This window comes from Manis javanica, chromosome 12 (genome assembly GCF_040802235.1).
Source record: "Manis javanica isolate MJ-LG chromosome 12, MJ_LKY, whole genome shotgun sequence".
NCBI classification, from domain to species: domain Eukaryota; kingdom Metazoa; phylum Chordata; class Mammalia; order Pholidota; family Manidae; genus Manis; species Manis javanica.
This window is the reverse complement of record NC_133167.1, coordinates 100,824,252-100,842,405: the sequence shown is the minus strand read 5'-3', so window position 1 is coordinate 100,842,405 and position 18,154 is coordinate 100,824,252. Positions and strand designations below refer to the sequence as shown.

Here is an 18,154-nt window from a genome sequence, read left to right as displayed (position 1 = left end):
GTGACTTTGCTTCCAATTTACGTAAAGTGATTGTTATACTCTTACATTAAAATAAATCTCCCTAATAATAAAACGCTTCTCTGTTTTCTGTAGGGATCATAATTTTTGTCATCATGACAACTTAGCAGTGTTTCTCAAATACTCTGAGGGTCACATAAGTAATTTAGGAATCCTTGTTAAAAATACTGTACTTATTCCGAAGATACACCTTAAGGTTTCTGAGTTAAGAATTTTGGGGGATAGGATCTAGAAATCTGCATTAGAACAAATTCCCCAAGTGATGCTTGAAACCTGATGTTAGTGTATTTTCCAGCAGTGGATAAGGGCTTCCTGAAGTCAACAAGGACCTGGTAAACTCTGAGCCACATTTAGCATTCCTATTTGTTTATATACCTGCTCCCACAACTGTGCATTTCTCTATTCTCTTTGCTCAGAGGTTGAATGGATGCTGCATAAGGGTCTTTAATACCATCTTTCTTCTAAGAGGAGGTTTTATTCTTTGAATTTCAAGATGTTTATTTTAGATAGAATTGGAAGGAATAATTTTTATGATCTAGATTTAGGCTGGGGCAGATAACGTACCAATTAGAAGGGATGTAAAAGTCAGCCTCTGAGTAGATTTAGTTAGGCTGTATTTTCATTTTCAAGCAACTAGTATTTTTATGGCAACAGTTCATCTCAGACATCTCAACAGCTTGTACATGTATGTTATCTTGGTTATGCTGCCTGGAGCTCATCTCTTCACTTCAAGGAACTATGGAAATAAAGATCCCACTGAATCAAATTACCATTGTAATGTTTTTCTAACCAGGTACTAAATATTTTACCACCAGTAGTTATTTAAAAGCCAGCCAACAAATTAATTAAGGATGGTGTTACAGTGTTCAAGGACAGTGATGAAGAAAAAAATAGCAGTGGTTGCTCTCATTACAAAAGATCTCCATGAAAAAAACCAGTTCTACATGACTCAGCTAGTCGTTGAGTTACCTAGTAGCTCAGAAGCAGGTGCAACCACTCTGGCTTTTTCATTTACATTCAGTGCTTTCGATGAGAACTCTTATGAAATGAGAATAATTTTTGTAATGTACTTCAGTATGTTATGAACTTCACAGTTCTTCTAAAACGATCTCGTGGATGGATTGTCTCTTTGGACTAACTTTCCTTCCATGGCCTAGGTTGGACAGTGAAATGCAGGGGGGACACCAGAATAGGGAAGAATACTAGAATTCCTAGGCACAGCCCTCCACAGTGGTTAGCTCATTAGGTACCCAATTGTGAGTTTCCATCAAGAATAGATTAAGCCACTTGAGCATAGAGAAGGTAATTTATTTACCTTTGTCTCGCTGGCACCCAACTCTGTGGCAGACACAGTCTTCAGTAAATGTTAGATGATTGAATGGTTTGATGAAAATGTGATTCCTATCATGACAACCTGTTATTTCCCTTGTGAACTCAAAATTACAATGGTAGCCGATGATAAAATGGTTACAGGATTTTTATTGTGCGAACCTTTTCAGGAATGCAGAAAGCTAATGTCAGTTTTCAATTACCTTTCCTAAGCCAGTTTGCTTTTCTTTATTCTTCTTCAGGCCCAGGATCTGTTCTATACTTGTCAATTCGGGCAAACTGCTGTCTCCCTGTGTACAAGTACAAGTTATAATTTCGGTTTCCAAATCTGTCTCATTTGAAATGTACTTAAATTTCTTTTGTAATCAAGTGCAGTGCGGTTTCTAAGGATCTTCAGATTTGAGTCCTTGACATTAGAAATCACATTTTTTCTTTCCATGAGTCTAATTCTTCCAACTGAATGGAAAAACAATCTTAAGGATATTACACTACCTCAAAATCTACCTCTGTTGATTAGTTAATAGAGATTTTGCCTTTGTGTTAATATTCATTTTTCTCTTATATGGCAGAGTCATAACCAAGAAACATTACTAAAGGAATCTGCTTGTGATAGTAAAATGTGAAAGTATCAAAGGCCATAATATCAGTCACATATAATTTAGCTATAATCATTCTTTGGGAAAGAAATTAATATTATAAAGCATTTAGACCATGGCTTTTGGAGCCATAATAACAACTTACATTTGTAAACTGCTTTATAATTTTTAAAGCACTTTTACATGCAGTATTTTCCTTGAAATGCATAATCCTTTAAATAAGGAAGACATCAAATTGAATTGGTTCTCAGAGAGGTGGACATGTTTACTCTAACTAGAGAATGGCAGAGAATCAACTATAGCCTACTTTTCTCGGAGTCTTAATTGATGCCACTGTAATGTGATGGGAATAACATGGAAATAACCATGGTAATTGCCATGGTAATAACATGGGGGTTGTGCTCCAGCATAAAGGCCATTTGGATTTCATATTTGTTTGGAGAAAAGATCTGATTTCATACCCCTTCCTAGGATCTAGTGTCACAATCTACCCTACCTAATGATTATCCTTCACTACAGAAATAAAAATAGAATCTTGAGTCGTACATTTGATGCATGCCGGCAGGGCTAGCCTTTAGCCTGAATACAACAATACTGTGATAAATAGCATAATAAGCTACAGAAACTACTGTTGGCCTAGTCTATCATTTATCTCCTGCCAAGTTCATTTTAGTTAAAACTGTGATAGGGATTTATATTTCTGGAGACCAAGTTGGCCTTACTTTATTGCCTAAGAATCCCCCAGGGTAGAGAAAGCCCTGGCCTGACTCACCTCTTGTGTCCGTTATTAATTTCCCACTAGAAGTACCCAGCAGCGTGGGGCTTGCAAGAGACGTAGTTTAGGGTTGGCGAGGAAGCTGGAAAGGCATCCCTCCAGTTTACCTTTGCATAATTTGTGCTTTAGAGCATCCCCTACTCCCCACCCCATACCCTGTCCTTCAGTTTCTTCTCAGCTGATAGAAGATACTCCCTTAAGCACAACAAAATTCTTATACAGTCCTTTGAAGTCAGAGTCCAAATCCAACTATACATTTATTTCATAGCCACTTTTAGTATTTTTAAGAATATTTTGGTGGTACTGCACTTAGATCGGTAGCATAGAAACAAAAATATTTTTTCATTTAAAATAGGAAAAAAATGTTGGGGGCAAAGTAAGTGTATAGTAATAAGGCAATGGTTAAATGATGGTGTAAGGCATTCAAAATAGTAAATTTCAAATTTTCTATTACATGAAAGATGCTCATTATATTGAATGTAAAAGGCCAGATGCAAAACTTTGAGAATATTATGATATTAACTTCTTTAAAGAATTGTGAAAATGAAAAAGTTACCAGGAGTAATTTATAATTATTAATGTGTGGCCAGGCTTATTGTTGTAAGAGCTTCATGTGTATTAACTCAGTGGATGCTCCTATCAACCCTAAGAGGCAGGTACTTTCTTTTATAGATTAAACTGAACTGCTCAAAGTAAGTTGCCCAGAGGAACATAGTAAGTGTTAGGAGTCACCAACCAGAAGGAAAGAAACACACCAAAATGTCTATAGTGGTTATCTCTGGATGACGGTGTTATAGGTCAATTTTTACATCTGTAATACAGACTATGTCTCTCTCTTTATATAATTGGAAATAGCATTTTGAAAAAAATTAAAGCATGTTTGGAATCCAGAAAAAAACAGAATGAGAACATTTGTAAGATTAAATTTCAAAGAATGGCTTCTCATATCTAAAAATAGAAATTATACTTGATTAAGAGGGGTGGAAATACACAAACACCCCTACCTTCTATCAGTACCATCTCCGTAAATAATCTTACAGTATGTGTCTGACAATTTTCTTTTATCAGTAAAGAAAACAAGAGCTTTTTTAGTTCATGATTAAACATTTTAAGCACAATCCAGGAAACTGGCTTCTGATCAAACCAGGTTTTGTTTGAATGCTTTATACCTTTTATTACTGGTGAAGTATTTAAGGCACATGCACAGTAGAACATCTTCAGGAGATGTACACTTCCCTCTCTAGACTATAGCCTCAAAGGCAAAAATATTTCAAGAACAGTAAGTTCTGTTTGTTGGTGTTTTACTCTGGTTGCTTAACTTTCTTGCTTTCATTTCTGCCATTCATTTCCCTTCAGAGAACCAACCAGTCAGCCTACTAACCAACTAACCAACCGATTCGCCTCAATTTACTGAAAGTTGGTAACTTTTTGAGTTTTATTAGTGATAATGGCTGTACTTTGCTCCTGTGTGCCAGGCATTCTGCAAAGCGCTTTCTGTGAGCCAGCGATTAGCCAGAGGCCCATGGTTTGAATGTGCCTCACGATTTGGTCCCAAACTTTAAGCCCTTAGCGTTTGGAAGACAAGGAGGGAGCATCTAAAAGTCTTGATTTCTGAGAATTTACCTCCCACAAACCACCTCTACAGTGCATTTTGGAGGGACTCCTATAGATGGAAGTATTCCTAAGGCTAAATAGATGTCACCCAAGGGATAGACAAAGAGTACAGAATATGATTCATAACATACAAAGAATGGAGGAAGAAGAAAAAGGAGGGGGAAAGGTTGTGTTTGTAAAATTCTTGATTTCTATTTTTTGTTGTGAAGGAGCCCTCGCAGTACAGCAGTAGCATTCTCCTAATGTATTTATACTCCTTCCTAGGCTCGTGTTCCCTTTTTTATGTTTGGACCCCTAATAGTAGTTATTTTATTTAACCCTCTGAGGTGTGAAAGCCCAACTTAAGCAAGAGAGGAAAGTGGCTCTGTCAGAGCTCGGCCGTCAGTGACGAGTCCTGGTGGACTTGGGAGCTTCTGTCCTTGCCACACTGCTGTCCCCGCTGCGCTGTGATGACAGCTGCCCAGCTTCAGGGTCAGGCGTGGCTCCTATTGCTCACATCACGGATTTTCTGTCGGAGTCTTAGTGAAATGGTACAGCCTTCCAAGTATCTCAGCCCCTTGTTATCTTCTCGAGGAGGGCTATGCCTTCATTTCTTTGGTTTCGAAAAAAATTGGTGTTTTAAGGCTGAGGCAGAATGAAAGGAGCCATGCTTTTGAGCAGGACATAGTTTAAGAATAAGATTATTAGTCACAGGATCCCGAAAGATTGTCAGATGCTGAGACTACTTGGAAGGACTCAGCCACGTGACAATGTGACAGCTCCGTGTGGTGGATGAAGATGTGAGGGGTTGGTGTTTGTTTTCCTGAGATAAATCACTATTTCAACAGCTGTACAGAATATTGCATCCATCACTCCTTTGGCTCTGTGCAGCTGTTTTAAAAATAACCCAAAATATGTTCACTTTTAAAAAATGTGTAACTACATATGAAGGACAGAGGCCCTGGTTTTGTTGAGTACCCCAGGCCACAGGCACGAAGGGATTGACACATCGGGGGCTGGCTGTCCTTGCCCCCTTGGTGCTCCCACAGGAAGCACACAGCACGCGATGTCATATTTATAAACCGTGGATGATGAGGTGTATGACTTGGCTGCAGACCAGATGGTTCCTGGTTGTTCAGTTGCTAGTGGTGCCGGAGTGCCCGGGTCTCTGCGTGGTGCTCTCTGGGTATGTTTTCCTCTGGAGACGGTGTGTTTAGCTCTGACACAAAGACAAATACGGCTGTAGACGGAGCATAGATATTCTGGAGTGAACAGAAACGGACTCAGGGAAGGGTCTGTTGGTATGGTGTGCTCTCCTCGATGCTGAGGATCTAGGTACATCTATTAGAGAAAAGCTTTAAGGTTTTGCCCTGTCTATGGAAAACATTTTTAAAATGAGCAAATATATGCTAAGACCTCTCTTTTTTTTTTTTTACTCTCTAGAGACTCAGTGAGTGATTAAAAATGATCTCGACGACTTTGTTTTAGCTAGGTTTAAATCTTAAAGTGAAGACAGGCTTCATTTGTTTTAATTAAATAAAAAATAAGGCATATCTTTTACAGAATGGGGCACTGGATCACCAAATGCTGTCGTGAGGCAGTAGTGTGATAGCAGCACGACAACCTTAAAACCAGAGCCTACATTCACAGTCCTGATTTCTGAATTAGGATGTTGAAGGTTTCTATCCCTTATCTTTGCGACAGTCGGAAAAATGCACACTTTTCTTCCTTCTTTCCCCAAACCGGCATTTTAGGAACATGATTGCCAGGAAGCGGTAGGCCTTACCTGAGCCAGGGGGTTGCGTGGTGCCGATAGAGGAAGTTAGCATTTGCCTTAAAGAGCAAGCCTTTGGGGAGGTCTCTGCTGCTATGCAGTTTCTCTTTTCAAACTTATGAATAGAAAGGCAATGAAGACCACTTTTGCTCACCCGTTCTCTGGGCCACAGGAATTTATCTGAATGTTGCCCTTGTCTTAGCCATCTGGCGTCCTCTCTCCCTCTCTCCTTCGCTTCCTTTCCTTTCTTGCCTTTACCTCCTGGATACTGATTAGGAAGGTCTCAGAGAGTGTGCACACTAGGGACTAACTCCAGTGACGTAGTGATTTAGACATCTGGCTCCATAACATGAAATCCTTACAAAAGGAATTTCTGTGCATACTTAGTTATTTTTGGTCCATGATGTTTTCTTTCTTTTTCCTTTTTTTTTTTTTTTTTTTTTGGTTAAATCTTCCTATTCTTACAGACTCTCCATCAGGGTGTGGGGATGAGATAGTGATGAACACTTTTCTTTCTAATAAGGGCCAGTGACCCCTGGAGAATAGGGTTCAGAGAAATCCAGAACTAGATTGGAAAATTGGACTGAAAAAAAAATGATAGACCTTTTACTTAAAAGGCCAAAACAGAGAACGTTCTTCTCAGAAGCTTTTTAAATTAAAGAGAGTAAAGACCTTATTCAGATACTGTCAGTAGTGACAAACTATGTTTATATACATATTACATCTAAGTATGAAGCAGAGAGAAAAGAAATATGCAGACAGATGGCAAGAAGTGGTAGAGCCACAACGAGGGAGACTAAAAAAGTAAAAAGCAAGCATAAAAATTTTTCTGAAGGAAGTTTTAAAGATAGACACATAAGCCAGAATATGCTAAAATATGCATGTTGCTGCCTGCCATTCACCTCTTCTCTCCCCAGCCTTAAAGACAGTTTCCATTTTAAGAATCTAAGATCAGGAACTTCTCAAAATAAGTGTTGTTTGACTTTGGTCTTACCATCTGATCACTCTTCTGTACTAAAACTACCATACCTATATTTAGGCAACTGTATCAGACTATTTGCCAAAGGCTTTAGGAGTTGTGATTAAAGCTATTAAAGATTTGTATCAGTGTGTTGCTGTACAAGTATGAATTAAAAAATTGTTCCCCAAACCGTAAGTTGTTTAAATACCTGCCTGATGTTTTAAAAATCACTAGAATTCTAACATTCCTCTCATTTCCTCAAATTTCTCTTGTGAAGTAAATAAAAAAATTAAAAACTATAATAAAACATGCTGACCATTTAATTCCATAGCAAGCTTTCAAACTAGAATGTAGTTTTAAATGATTGAGACTGTATTTCTTTTATCTATTAATAGCTTTTGTATATAGGATTATGATTATTTAAGGTTTTGTTTATCCCTTGGGAAAGTGTTAAATGCTGTGTTAATTTGCAGCATAAAGGGAGTCTTTCCTAAGTGCAATACATACATCTTATGGTTTTTGAAAGCCTTTCAACAAAGGAATCTTAAAACTATGGCGTTTTTTTTTTAATAACAGCAATCATGAAAATAGATGATACTTTAGACACTACATCCATGGATAGCTTGAAACTAAGCCAACGACTAGAAAGACTCATGTTCTGGTTAGGTGGCCCAGGGCCACGGGGTTGACTGCCTGCCATATTTTGCCTAAGAACAAAGTAATTTCCTTATGCCTGTTTATTGGTTGAGGGCAATAGTTATCCATTTAGATCTCCTTACTGATGTGGTAAATGCTAGTCAAGCATTTGTATTTCCCATGCACCAAAAAAGTCCTCTACATTTTGTTAATATCACTTGGTTTTGGATGAAAAAAGAAACAAATTAGTAGGCCAAATTATCATGTACATGTTTTTGATCACTTTGGTATGTGATGAATTAAAACATTTTCCTCTTTAATTTATAGCCAGACAGTGGATTTTAATTCTGTACATTCCCTCCCCCTCTTTTTTTTTGGCCAAGTAGTATGTTTTTTGTAATTTAATTTTTTAAAATCTACTATTACAGTTATATGTAGAGTAAGAAGCTAAAATCCTATGGCCCTGGCTAGAGGAAACCACTTTAAATAATTTGTTACATGTACTTTCCAACATTTCCCATCATAGAATACTTTCCATGAGGGTATATGTATCCCTAAATCATTCTTTTGGCTTGCATTATATTCTAAAATGAGTATACCATAATTTACCTCTTTGACTATAGATGTACACTTGGGCCAATTCTATTTTTTGCCCTTATAGTTGATATAGCAGTAAAATTCTTCATATACATACTTTTTTTTGTATTTGTACAGGTACTTCTGTTGGGTAGATTCCTAGGAGTAGAATTGCTGAATGAAAAGATAGTGCATTTAAGAGTCTGATATATTTGGCTTAGTTGCTTTCTTAGAAGCTTGTAGAGACATTTCCCCCAAAAATGTATAAAGATGACTGTTTCCACATATCTTTCCCAATATTAGATATTAATCTTGTCCCTTGCTTTGCAGTCTGATGATATCTCCTTGTTCTAATTTGTATTTCCCTAATTAAAAAAGAGGTTGTGTATTTTTTTCATGTGTTTATTGGTATTTATTTATCTTTTACGATTGCCCTTTCAATTTCTTTGCTTGGCTTTCTTGAGTTATTTTTTGTGAGAGCTCTATATATGTCAAATGATAATCCTTTATTATGTATGTTGGAGATACTGTCTCCAAGTCTATCATTTATGTGTTACAGTATCTTTTGTCAAATAGGAGTTTTCTATTTTATAGAATCATATTTGTCAGGGTTTTTTTTTTTTTTTCCTTTAAAACTTTTGGATTTTGTGTCTTATTTTAGGGAGGCCTTCTCCCTCTCAAGATTATACACAACTTCTCCCTTATTTCCTTTCAATACTTTTTTAGGTTAAAATAATATTTAGCTCTTTATCTATTTGGAGTTATTTATATATAAAGTATGATGTAAGACTAACCTTTTTTCCTACATGAATATCAAATTATCCTATTGATAATTTGAATGTATTGAATAGTGTGTTTTCTTCACTGATTTCAAGTTCTTTTTATGTTCTTGATTCTTGCATATAAATGCATCTGTTTTTGCACTTTCTGCCATTCTGTTGATCGACTTCTCTCTACACTGGCACTGTTTTGATATCTGGTAGGGAAAAATCCATCCTCCTTTTACAAAAGTTTCTTATCTAATTTTAAGCATTTATTTACTTTTCCAGAGGAACTTTATAATCTGTTAAGCAATGTCTTAATGCTTATTTAAATGGTATTTCATACATTTAGGATTTATTCAGTAATCTAATCTGTAACTTTCCCCCGCCCCCCCTGACATTTCAGAGTCCTATGAATGGAAATTCACATGAATCAGTTCAGTCTAGAAGAGTAGTGATTTCTCATAATATGGACAAAGCTCTGAAAGAAGGTAAGGATTAAATGTGAGTATATGATTACCATGTAAAGCCATTCATCATCTGAAAGAAATTGTAATCTCTAGCAAATATCCTTCTTGTCTGTGTATAGCATTAGGAATTTTTCTACATGAATATTTCTTTGATGATTAAATAGATACATCCTTGTTTTAGTTGAATGGACAAGATTTAACATTCATTAAGAAGGAATTTCTGGGTCACGGGAAGCTAGCCAGCCATGTGGAACTAGTTTCCTATGAAGCAAGGATCTGTTCAGTTACCTAATGTAGGTATCAGCAAATATATTTTTTGTTTTGGATGTAGCCTAGAACAGGTGTGTTGGGGATAAGTGCACCCAGGCTCACTCATGTACAAACCAGTTAACCAAATTAGGGGATTAGCTGTCAGCCTTACGAAAGAATAAGGAGCATGCAGGTGAAGCTTGTATTGGGGAAGGTTGAGGGGGGCCTGTGGACAGTACAATATGATTGTATGTCTAGACGTGGGAACAAGTAGATGTAATTAGAAATCTTAAGGTTTAAAAGAGAATATATATTGATCAAATTAAGGTTTAAAAAGATATCTTAAATATCAAATTTCTGAAGACACGGACAATTTCAGTTATATGTGCAGGAAAAAAAGTTAAAAATTTTCAGGTGAATACATGATGTTAGATATCAAGTTAAGAGGGAGCTAAATAAGTGATACACACATAAGCAGGTATGTTTTACTTGTTATCCTTCACAGAAGTCACTGGATTAAACCTTAAAGATGAGTACTCTGCAAGTACAGGCACAGCTTGAAATCATGTGGATTTCTAGAATTTTAGAAATTTTGGGGATGATAAACTTTTAAACTATTTAATTCATAGTTTAAATATGAAAACTTTGATAAAACTGGATTTTAATTTTGGCTTTTAGTTATCTCAAAATCATGGCTTTAAAAAGTAACTCTTAATTGCCTTTTTTGAGGTAAAATTTACACACTTTGAAGTGCACAAATCTTATGGGTATGATTCAGTAATGTTTATAAGTGCATGTAACCATTTAAGCACCACTCCAGTCAAAATAAAGAACATTTCTATCATCCTAGAAAGTTTGCTTCATGTCCCTTTCTAATCAGAACTTACCCTCCACTGGTCCAATTTCTGTCACTATAGGTTAGTTTTGCCTGTTTTTAAACTTCCTAGAAATGGAATCATACAGTATGTAGTCTTATATGCTGGCCTCTTTTGCTCAGCATGTTTTTGAGATTTATCCATGGTGTGTGTCTCAGTTCATTCTTTGTTATTGCTGAGTAGTATTCTATTATACTAATATGACTTTGTCACAATATATTTATCCTTTCTTCTTTCAGACATTTAGCTGTTTCTAATTTTTTCGAAATGCAATGCATACAGTAGCTATAAGCAAGTATTTTTGTGGATGTGTGTTTTCATTTCTCTTGGACAAATTCCTAGGTGTAGAATTGCTGGGCCTCAGGGTGGTTGTGTGTTTATGAGAAATTGCTAAATAATATTCCAAAGGGATTGTATCATTTTAGACCCCCCACCAATGTATGAGTTCCAATTGTTTTATAATATTACCAACATTCATTGTCATTCTATTTTAGCCATTCTAAAAGGTATAAAATAGAGTCTTAAGTAGCCTTAAATTGCAAGTCCTTGATGACTAGTGATGTTGAATATCTTTTCATATGATTACTGGCCATTTCCATGTCTTCATTTGGTGTCCAAGTCTTCCCTTGTTTTCAACTTATTATTTGACTTATTTCTTTGCAGGAGTATTTAAAAAAATATATTCTGTATTCACATCCTTTGTTGTCAGATATAGGTATAGTGAGTATTTTCTCTTGGTCTGTAAATTGCCTTTTATTTTCTTAATGTCTTTGAGCAGAAGTTCTTAATTTTGATGAAGTCCAATTTACCAGTCCTTTTTTTGTCTGTTCTTTAGATAGAATAATTTTTATTCTCCTGTCTTCAAGTTCACTGACCATTTTTTCATTATTTCCAATCAGTAGTTAAGTGTGTACAATGAATTTTTATTTCAAATATTGTACTTTTCATGTCTATAGAGTTTTTATTTGGTTCTTTTTTGCAGCTTTTTTTCTTTGCAGAGATTTCTCATCTGTCACTCATGGTAACCATCTTCTTTCTTTAATTCTTGAACATATTTGTAAAAGCTGCCTTAAAGTTTCTGTATGCTAATTTTAACATCTGGGCCATCTTGAGGGTAGTTCCAATTGGTTCCTTTTTCTCTTAACTTTATGTTACTTTTTTTGTTTCTCCTCAGCTCTAGTTTTTTTTCAATTCATACTGAACAATGTGGATATTACTTTGTAGATACTCTAAATTCTGGTATCTTCCTCGGAAAAGTTTTGGTTTTTGTTTTAGTCTGCAGTAGCTGATCACCTTACAGATTCTTGGTTTTATACATTTTTTAAGAGCGTGTCTGTTTGGGTTTTTGACCTTAGTCTAAGATGAATCACTCTCGGGACACAGGCTTAACTCATGTGTTTATGGTCCTGCCACAGTCACGCCTCCAACTTGATGGGACTCCAACTTCAAACTCTGTCGGCCTGGGGAGGACAGCAGTTGAAGTATCCGCTCAGTTCTTTCAGTCTCCCAGCTCTTAGTTTGCGCTGGTCTCCTCATAGCGTTGTGTACGTATGTGTGTTGTCCAGAGACAGAAAGGCATGGAACTTTGTAATCAGGTGTTGTGGTTTCATCTTTCTCGTGTTCCGTGCCTTCATTTCCAGCTGCTTTGGCAGTTTCTAACTCTGTTTTCTGATATCTTAAATAAAAAAAAAGGAAACAGATGTAAGTCTAAGTTTGAACTGCCTGGTGCCTACAGGACTGTTGAGTGCCTTCAGGGGAAAGTTGTATAAACATGACTCACACTCAGTACTAGTCCTGTCTTTCAAGGGTAGATTCCCCTTCAGTTTCACCCACTCTCTGGTGGTTTTCCAGTGTCTTTAAATAGTTCCTTCCTGATTTGTTTATTACCCCAGAGTTCCTAATTGTTTTCTGTAGGAAAGATAGTCCAATATAAACTGTCCACCATCCCTGGTGGAACACAGTCTCTCTCTCTTTTTTTTTTTAAATTATAAAATAGACATAATGTAAGATTTACTATCTTGACTATTTTTAAGTGTACAATTCAGTAGTGTTAAGTACATTGTTATGCGGCGTCTCTAAAACCCTTTTCATGTTGCAAAACTGAAATTCCACGGGTTAGGCAAGAGTTCACACTCTCACCTTCCGCCAGCCTCTGGTACCCATCATTCTGTTTTCTGTCTCTAGCAATTTAACTTTAGGTATCACATATAAGTGGAATCATACAGCTTTTGTCCTTTAGTGTTTAGCTTATTTACTTATCATAATGCCTTCAAGGTTCTTCCATGTTGTAGCTTGTGTCAGTTTTCTTCCATTTTGGGGGCTGATTAATATTCCATTTTATGATTATACTGTATTTTGTCTATCCATTCATCCATCAATAGACACTAGGGTTGGTTCTACCCCTGCCTCTTGTGAATAATGCTGCTGTGAACAATAATGCTTCATGTTATGAAGTCTTAATTTTTTAAGACTTAGAATTTTCTCTGTACTTAGATGTGACACGTTTATCTAGCATGGAACAATTTGTTTCAGAAATATTTATGGGGAAAAAAAGACAGTATAAGGTCTGAGGCCTTGTTGAAAAAAAGAAAAAAACTACCACAATTATCCTCAGGCTAATTTATGTGCAGTGATTTATTTTGAAAGGAAAATATCCAAAGCCTTTGGATAATAGCTTTATTAGTTAATTATACTTTAGTACGGTAATTTTTTCTTTCTTTTTTTCTTTTTTACCATACTCCTAATGTTTATAATTTCTTGTCCTTTATTTTCAGCAAAATCACTTCCAAGGAGGTTGAACATTATATCATCTACCAAAAGGCTTCTATAAAGTTGGTTATTGGAAATAAAATTTATGCATTCGGCAGTAGTTTTTATTTTTTATTTTTATTTTTTTATTAAGGTATCATTGATGATATACACTCTTATGAAGATTTCACAAGAAAAACAACGTGGTTATTACATTCACCCTTATTATCGAGTCGTCCCCATACTCCACTGCAGTCACTGTCCATCAGTGTAGTAAGATGCCACAGAGTCCCTATTTGTCTTCTCAAAGCTACACTGTCTTCCCCATGACCCCACACACACCATGCGCACCAATCATGATACCCCACAAACCCCCTTTCCCTCCCTCCCCACCTGCCCTCCCCTCCCCCTTCCCTTCGGTAACCACTAGTCCCTTCTTGGAGTCTGAGTCTGCTGCTATTTTGTTCCTTCAGTTTAGCTTTGTTGCTATACTCCACAAATGAGGGAAATCATTTGGTATTTGTCTTTCTCTGCCTGACTTATTTCACTGAGCATAATACTGTCTAGCTCCATCCATGTTGTTGCAAATGGTAAGATTTGTTTCTTTTTTATGGCTGAATAGTATTCCACTGTATGTATGGACCACATCTTTATGCATTCATCTACTAATAGACACTTAGGTTGATTCCACATCTTGGCTATTGTAAATAGTGCTGTGATAAACATAGGGGTGTGTATGTCTTTTTGAATCTGAGAAGTTGTTTTTGGGTAAATTCCTAGGAGTGGAATTCCTGGGTCAAATGGTATTTCTATTTTTAATTTTTTGAGGAATCTCCATACTGCTTTCCACCATGGTTGAACTAGTTTACATTCCCACCAGCGGTGTAGGAGGGTTCCCCTTTCTCTGCATTCTCGCCAGCATTTTTTGTTCCTTGGCAGTAATTTTTAAAAAACAACAAATTAAAACCAAAACTGACTTCTAAAAAGGTTGTACATTTAATTTAATGAGGAATGAGAATCTAAAAATGTGGAGTAGGCTAAGAGGTTTCATAAGCATTTAGAAAATCTATAATAATTATAATTTGCATCTCCAGGGTATTTTAATTCACATTTCTAAGCCCGGCATCCATTCTATTTAATTGAAATTCCAAACATTATTAGCTAGCTGTAATAGACTTGAATTGGTAAAACTGAGCTTGTCTTGGTATGCTTGCAAAATATAAATAATAGGGATACTTGTTAAGGCTAAAGTAATTTGAATTCAGTTGATTTGAAATGTTTATGAACTATTTAACAATTTCCCCTAGAAGTTAGTTTAAACCAGATAATCACTGTACCATTTTGTCTTTATATATCTATTTTACTCCTTTTAGAATATGTAATTTAAAACAGATTTATTCAAAGAGTTGAGTAAAATACAAGGCCTACGTGTGTGTCTGTGCATGTATATATGGTTTATGTATGGATTTTTTTTAATTCAAGTGTCTTTGTATTATGGCTCAGTGTAAGTTAGGATTTGTCCTAAATCCTCGTAGATTGAATTATAAAGAAGAAAGATAATATTTTAAAAGTGCAGAGCAGAATAATACAGTTAGGCTTTCTGTGGAGCAATGCGAATTACTAAAGCTACAAATGCTGGAAGCTAAATGGCATATGTAGGGAATATGTTCAAAGTGTATCATTAGTGTGTTTTGTTAGCCAATGTCAACTGTAAAAACTATACTTTAGCAGTTCAGATATTGTATGAATGGAGCTATGTATGAATGAATGAATGAAACTATAGTATGAATCACAACACCTGCCTTTCTATACCACATACCCTCAAAAGTTTTTCCTCTAGTTGCATTTCCTTGAAAAATGATGGGAGATAGAATAAAAGACTTTAAAAATCTTTTTGACTTAGTATTAAATCTCAGATCCATAACCTAAATTTTACTAGGCTGCCCTGATTTTACTCACTAATGTGGACTAGAGAATTGAATTTAGTAACTATTGAATACTTGCTATTTCCTCAGGAGAAATTTAAATTTAAGTTCTTAAGCTGAAAAAACAGTTCTTCATAAGGTTTTATCATTTTCAGAGCACTGAAACACTGACCTTAGTGCCTTTTCTTGTCAGGTACTGTATGAGTGTCTTAGAAATATTGTTACTTTCATTACTCTTTGTAGCTGCTCTTCACAAATGCAAAAAACATGTACATGTCAAAGTGAATATATTTGTTAGTTTGGCCCCTAATGCTTTTCTGAATTTCATTGCTAAAGGTGCCTCTAAATAAAGTAGCATTATGCAAAAGGCCATGCTTGAGAATATTTAATAGTAGGTGACCAGGTTCTAGGAGAAATGCTATCTTGGGATTTGCTTCTTTCAGCTAAGTGTTACCCATTGCTTTGTTCATGCCTCATAGTGTTTGACTACAGTTACCGAGATTACGTTCTGTCCTGGTATGGAAACCTCAGCAGAGATGAGGGACAGCTTTATCATCTGCTCTTGGAAGACTTTTGGGAAATTACCAGACAGCTGCGCCACAGACTGAGCCACGTGGATGTGGTTAAAGTCGTCTGCAATGATGTTGTAAAAGCTTTGCTCGCTCACTTCTGCGACCTGAAGGCTGCGAACGCCAGGTAAGTGATATATTATGAACAATCTCTCCCCTGTTCCCACATTAATACTTTGCTTATTGAGAAGGGGGTCAATATTAGGACAAACCTCTGGAATATCCTACCAGTTGCTGTCACCTGGCTTGAAATATAGACATATTGAAGGGGAATAATTACAGTGTCCTGATAAAGTAGTGTTTTTTTTTTAACTTTCTAATAGAAAGTCAACTTTAAAAACTTCTTTAATTTTGTAAATAACTTAGTGCTGGCTCTGTGGAATTCATTTCACTATCATGAATTTATTTACTATGGGTACCTAGAAACAGAAAATGTAAATGTAGTCTTTTATGTTTGAAGAGTGTCAGTTTACAATTTTCAGAAAAGTTTAAATAAAGATCATGATTCTTTATGTGAGTCCTGTGTTAAGAGCTCTGTTGTATCATAATATCCTGAAAACTGATTTTTAAAAGGAGCTCAGTATTGGAGCTTAATGTAGTGGGCTATAATTAGAGAAGTTGTTTCAATGTGAAAATTGCTGTTATGTAGGCTTGTCAGCCCTTTGTCCTGTTTCATTGACAAGGTCTGTGTGTGCCTGTGAGGTGACTCGGCCTTTGGAAGAAGACTTCAACAAGGCCATTTCTGTGTTCAAAACAAAATTTTTTCTTTCTTCAGTTTGCTGATAGGATTTCAAGTGTATGTTGTACTTTGAGTGTGAGAAAGATGACGTCACAGCACTTCCAATCTCATATAAAAATTATCTTACTGGAATGAATGGCCTGCTGCCTGTTTGGATATGGACTCAGTTGGAGTAGGAGAGGGCTCCCTCAGTTAGTGTGGCTATTCTCCCTGATATTATTTTACACTATTTTGATGTGGCTCTTCTCCCTGATGTTATTTTACACTACTTTGAGAGAAGAGATGCAGTATTTGAAAAATACACAAGGGGATGGGTAAACATTGGCATCCTCATTAGGCAGCTGGTAACACATACCCTCTTCTGAGAAGCCCCGCCGCATGGGTTTGTCAGCACCCAGTCCCTGTCCCATCCCGCGGTGTTGCTCGGTGGGACTGGGTGCTAAATGTGGTTGTAGCTAGTTTTCTGTTCTCAGCTCTGCAGCCTCTCACCATGAACCTCCCTCTCCCCTACAGTCTACCTAGTACAGGCTTATGAGGTCAACCCCCACTGAACCGTTGCATGCCTATTATTTTCTGGCCTGCTGCCTCCAGTGTTTTGCAAACTTTAAAAAATCTGGCCCACAGTAAGAAATATATTTTACATCTTGACTCAGTGTTATAAAACAATACTCTTATTACCTGTAATAACTGATACTTGTTGTTCTTTAACATTTTCAAAAAGTGGTGTTTGAGACTATCTAAATCTTACCTCATTCCTTGTGGGTCACAGCCCATGTCTGAAAAAATTCCTCTAGAGCAGTGGTTTTCATAGATGTTTTGGTCTCAGGATCCCTCTATATCCTAAAAGTTACTGAGAACCTAGAAGAGCCTTTATTTATGTGAGTTATAGCTCATGTTGTGTCAGTGGCAGCTTGTATTGGTTTGAGAACCAGAATGGAAAAAACAAGTGACATTTTTGTATTGCTATGAGTATAGTTTTGACCTTACATACCCTGAAGGGGTCTTAGGGATACACAGGTGTGTCCAGACCATCCCTTGAAAACTGCTGTTTGTAGAGAAAGTAAGTAACTTCAGGTAACGGGAATGTGAACTCATAAGGGAAGTGAGAGAAACAGAACTGTTACCTTACCTCCCTAGAGTCTCAAAAGCTTCAGCCTCTGCCTTTCAGTGCTCAGCAAAGCCTTGGAGCACCTGCTAATTTGCTGTGGTACCATTCTAGAAAATGTTCATAGTTCTGCCTGGCAGATACTGTCAAGGCTTGTTTGAATTCAGTGGAAGCTCATATTAAAGCATTCAAGTTATGGTCCAACAGAGGACAGTGTTATAAATGTTCCAGTTATAAGACTGATGGATTTAGATTTGGGGGGAGAACAAATGGTTAGAGAAATGTATTATTTTTATGATTGTCTAATTCCAACATGAGAAATATTTTTCTCTGAGACATATATGAGCTGCTGAAACTAATGCTTTGTGGATAATATAAAGATATGTAAAGCATCAGAATAGGAAAAACAGAGAAATTGGTTCTATTTTAGAAACTCTTTCTCTTTGGGCTTCTAG

General features: G+C 36.4%; 1 protein-coding gene across 3 annotated transcripts in view; it reads left to right on the top strand.

The window, feature by feature from the left end:
• Positions 1-18,154, top strand: part of SNX25 (sorting nexin 25) — a 96,895-nt gene that overhangs the window by 16,527 nt on the left and 62,214 nt on the right. For all 3 annotated transcript variants that reach the window (XR_012124025.1, XM_036996606.2, XM_036996614.2), the window contains exons 2-3: positions 9,426-9,510; positions 15,766-15,982. Coding sequence is in view for 2 of the 3 variants with exons in the window: in XM_036996606.2 (XP_036852501.2) it covers positions 9,426-9,510; positions 15,766-15,982 (302 nt within the window). In the remaining variant the exon portion in view is untranslated. The remainder of the gene's footprint in view (positions 1-9,425; positions 9,511-15,765; positions 15,983-18,154) is intronic.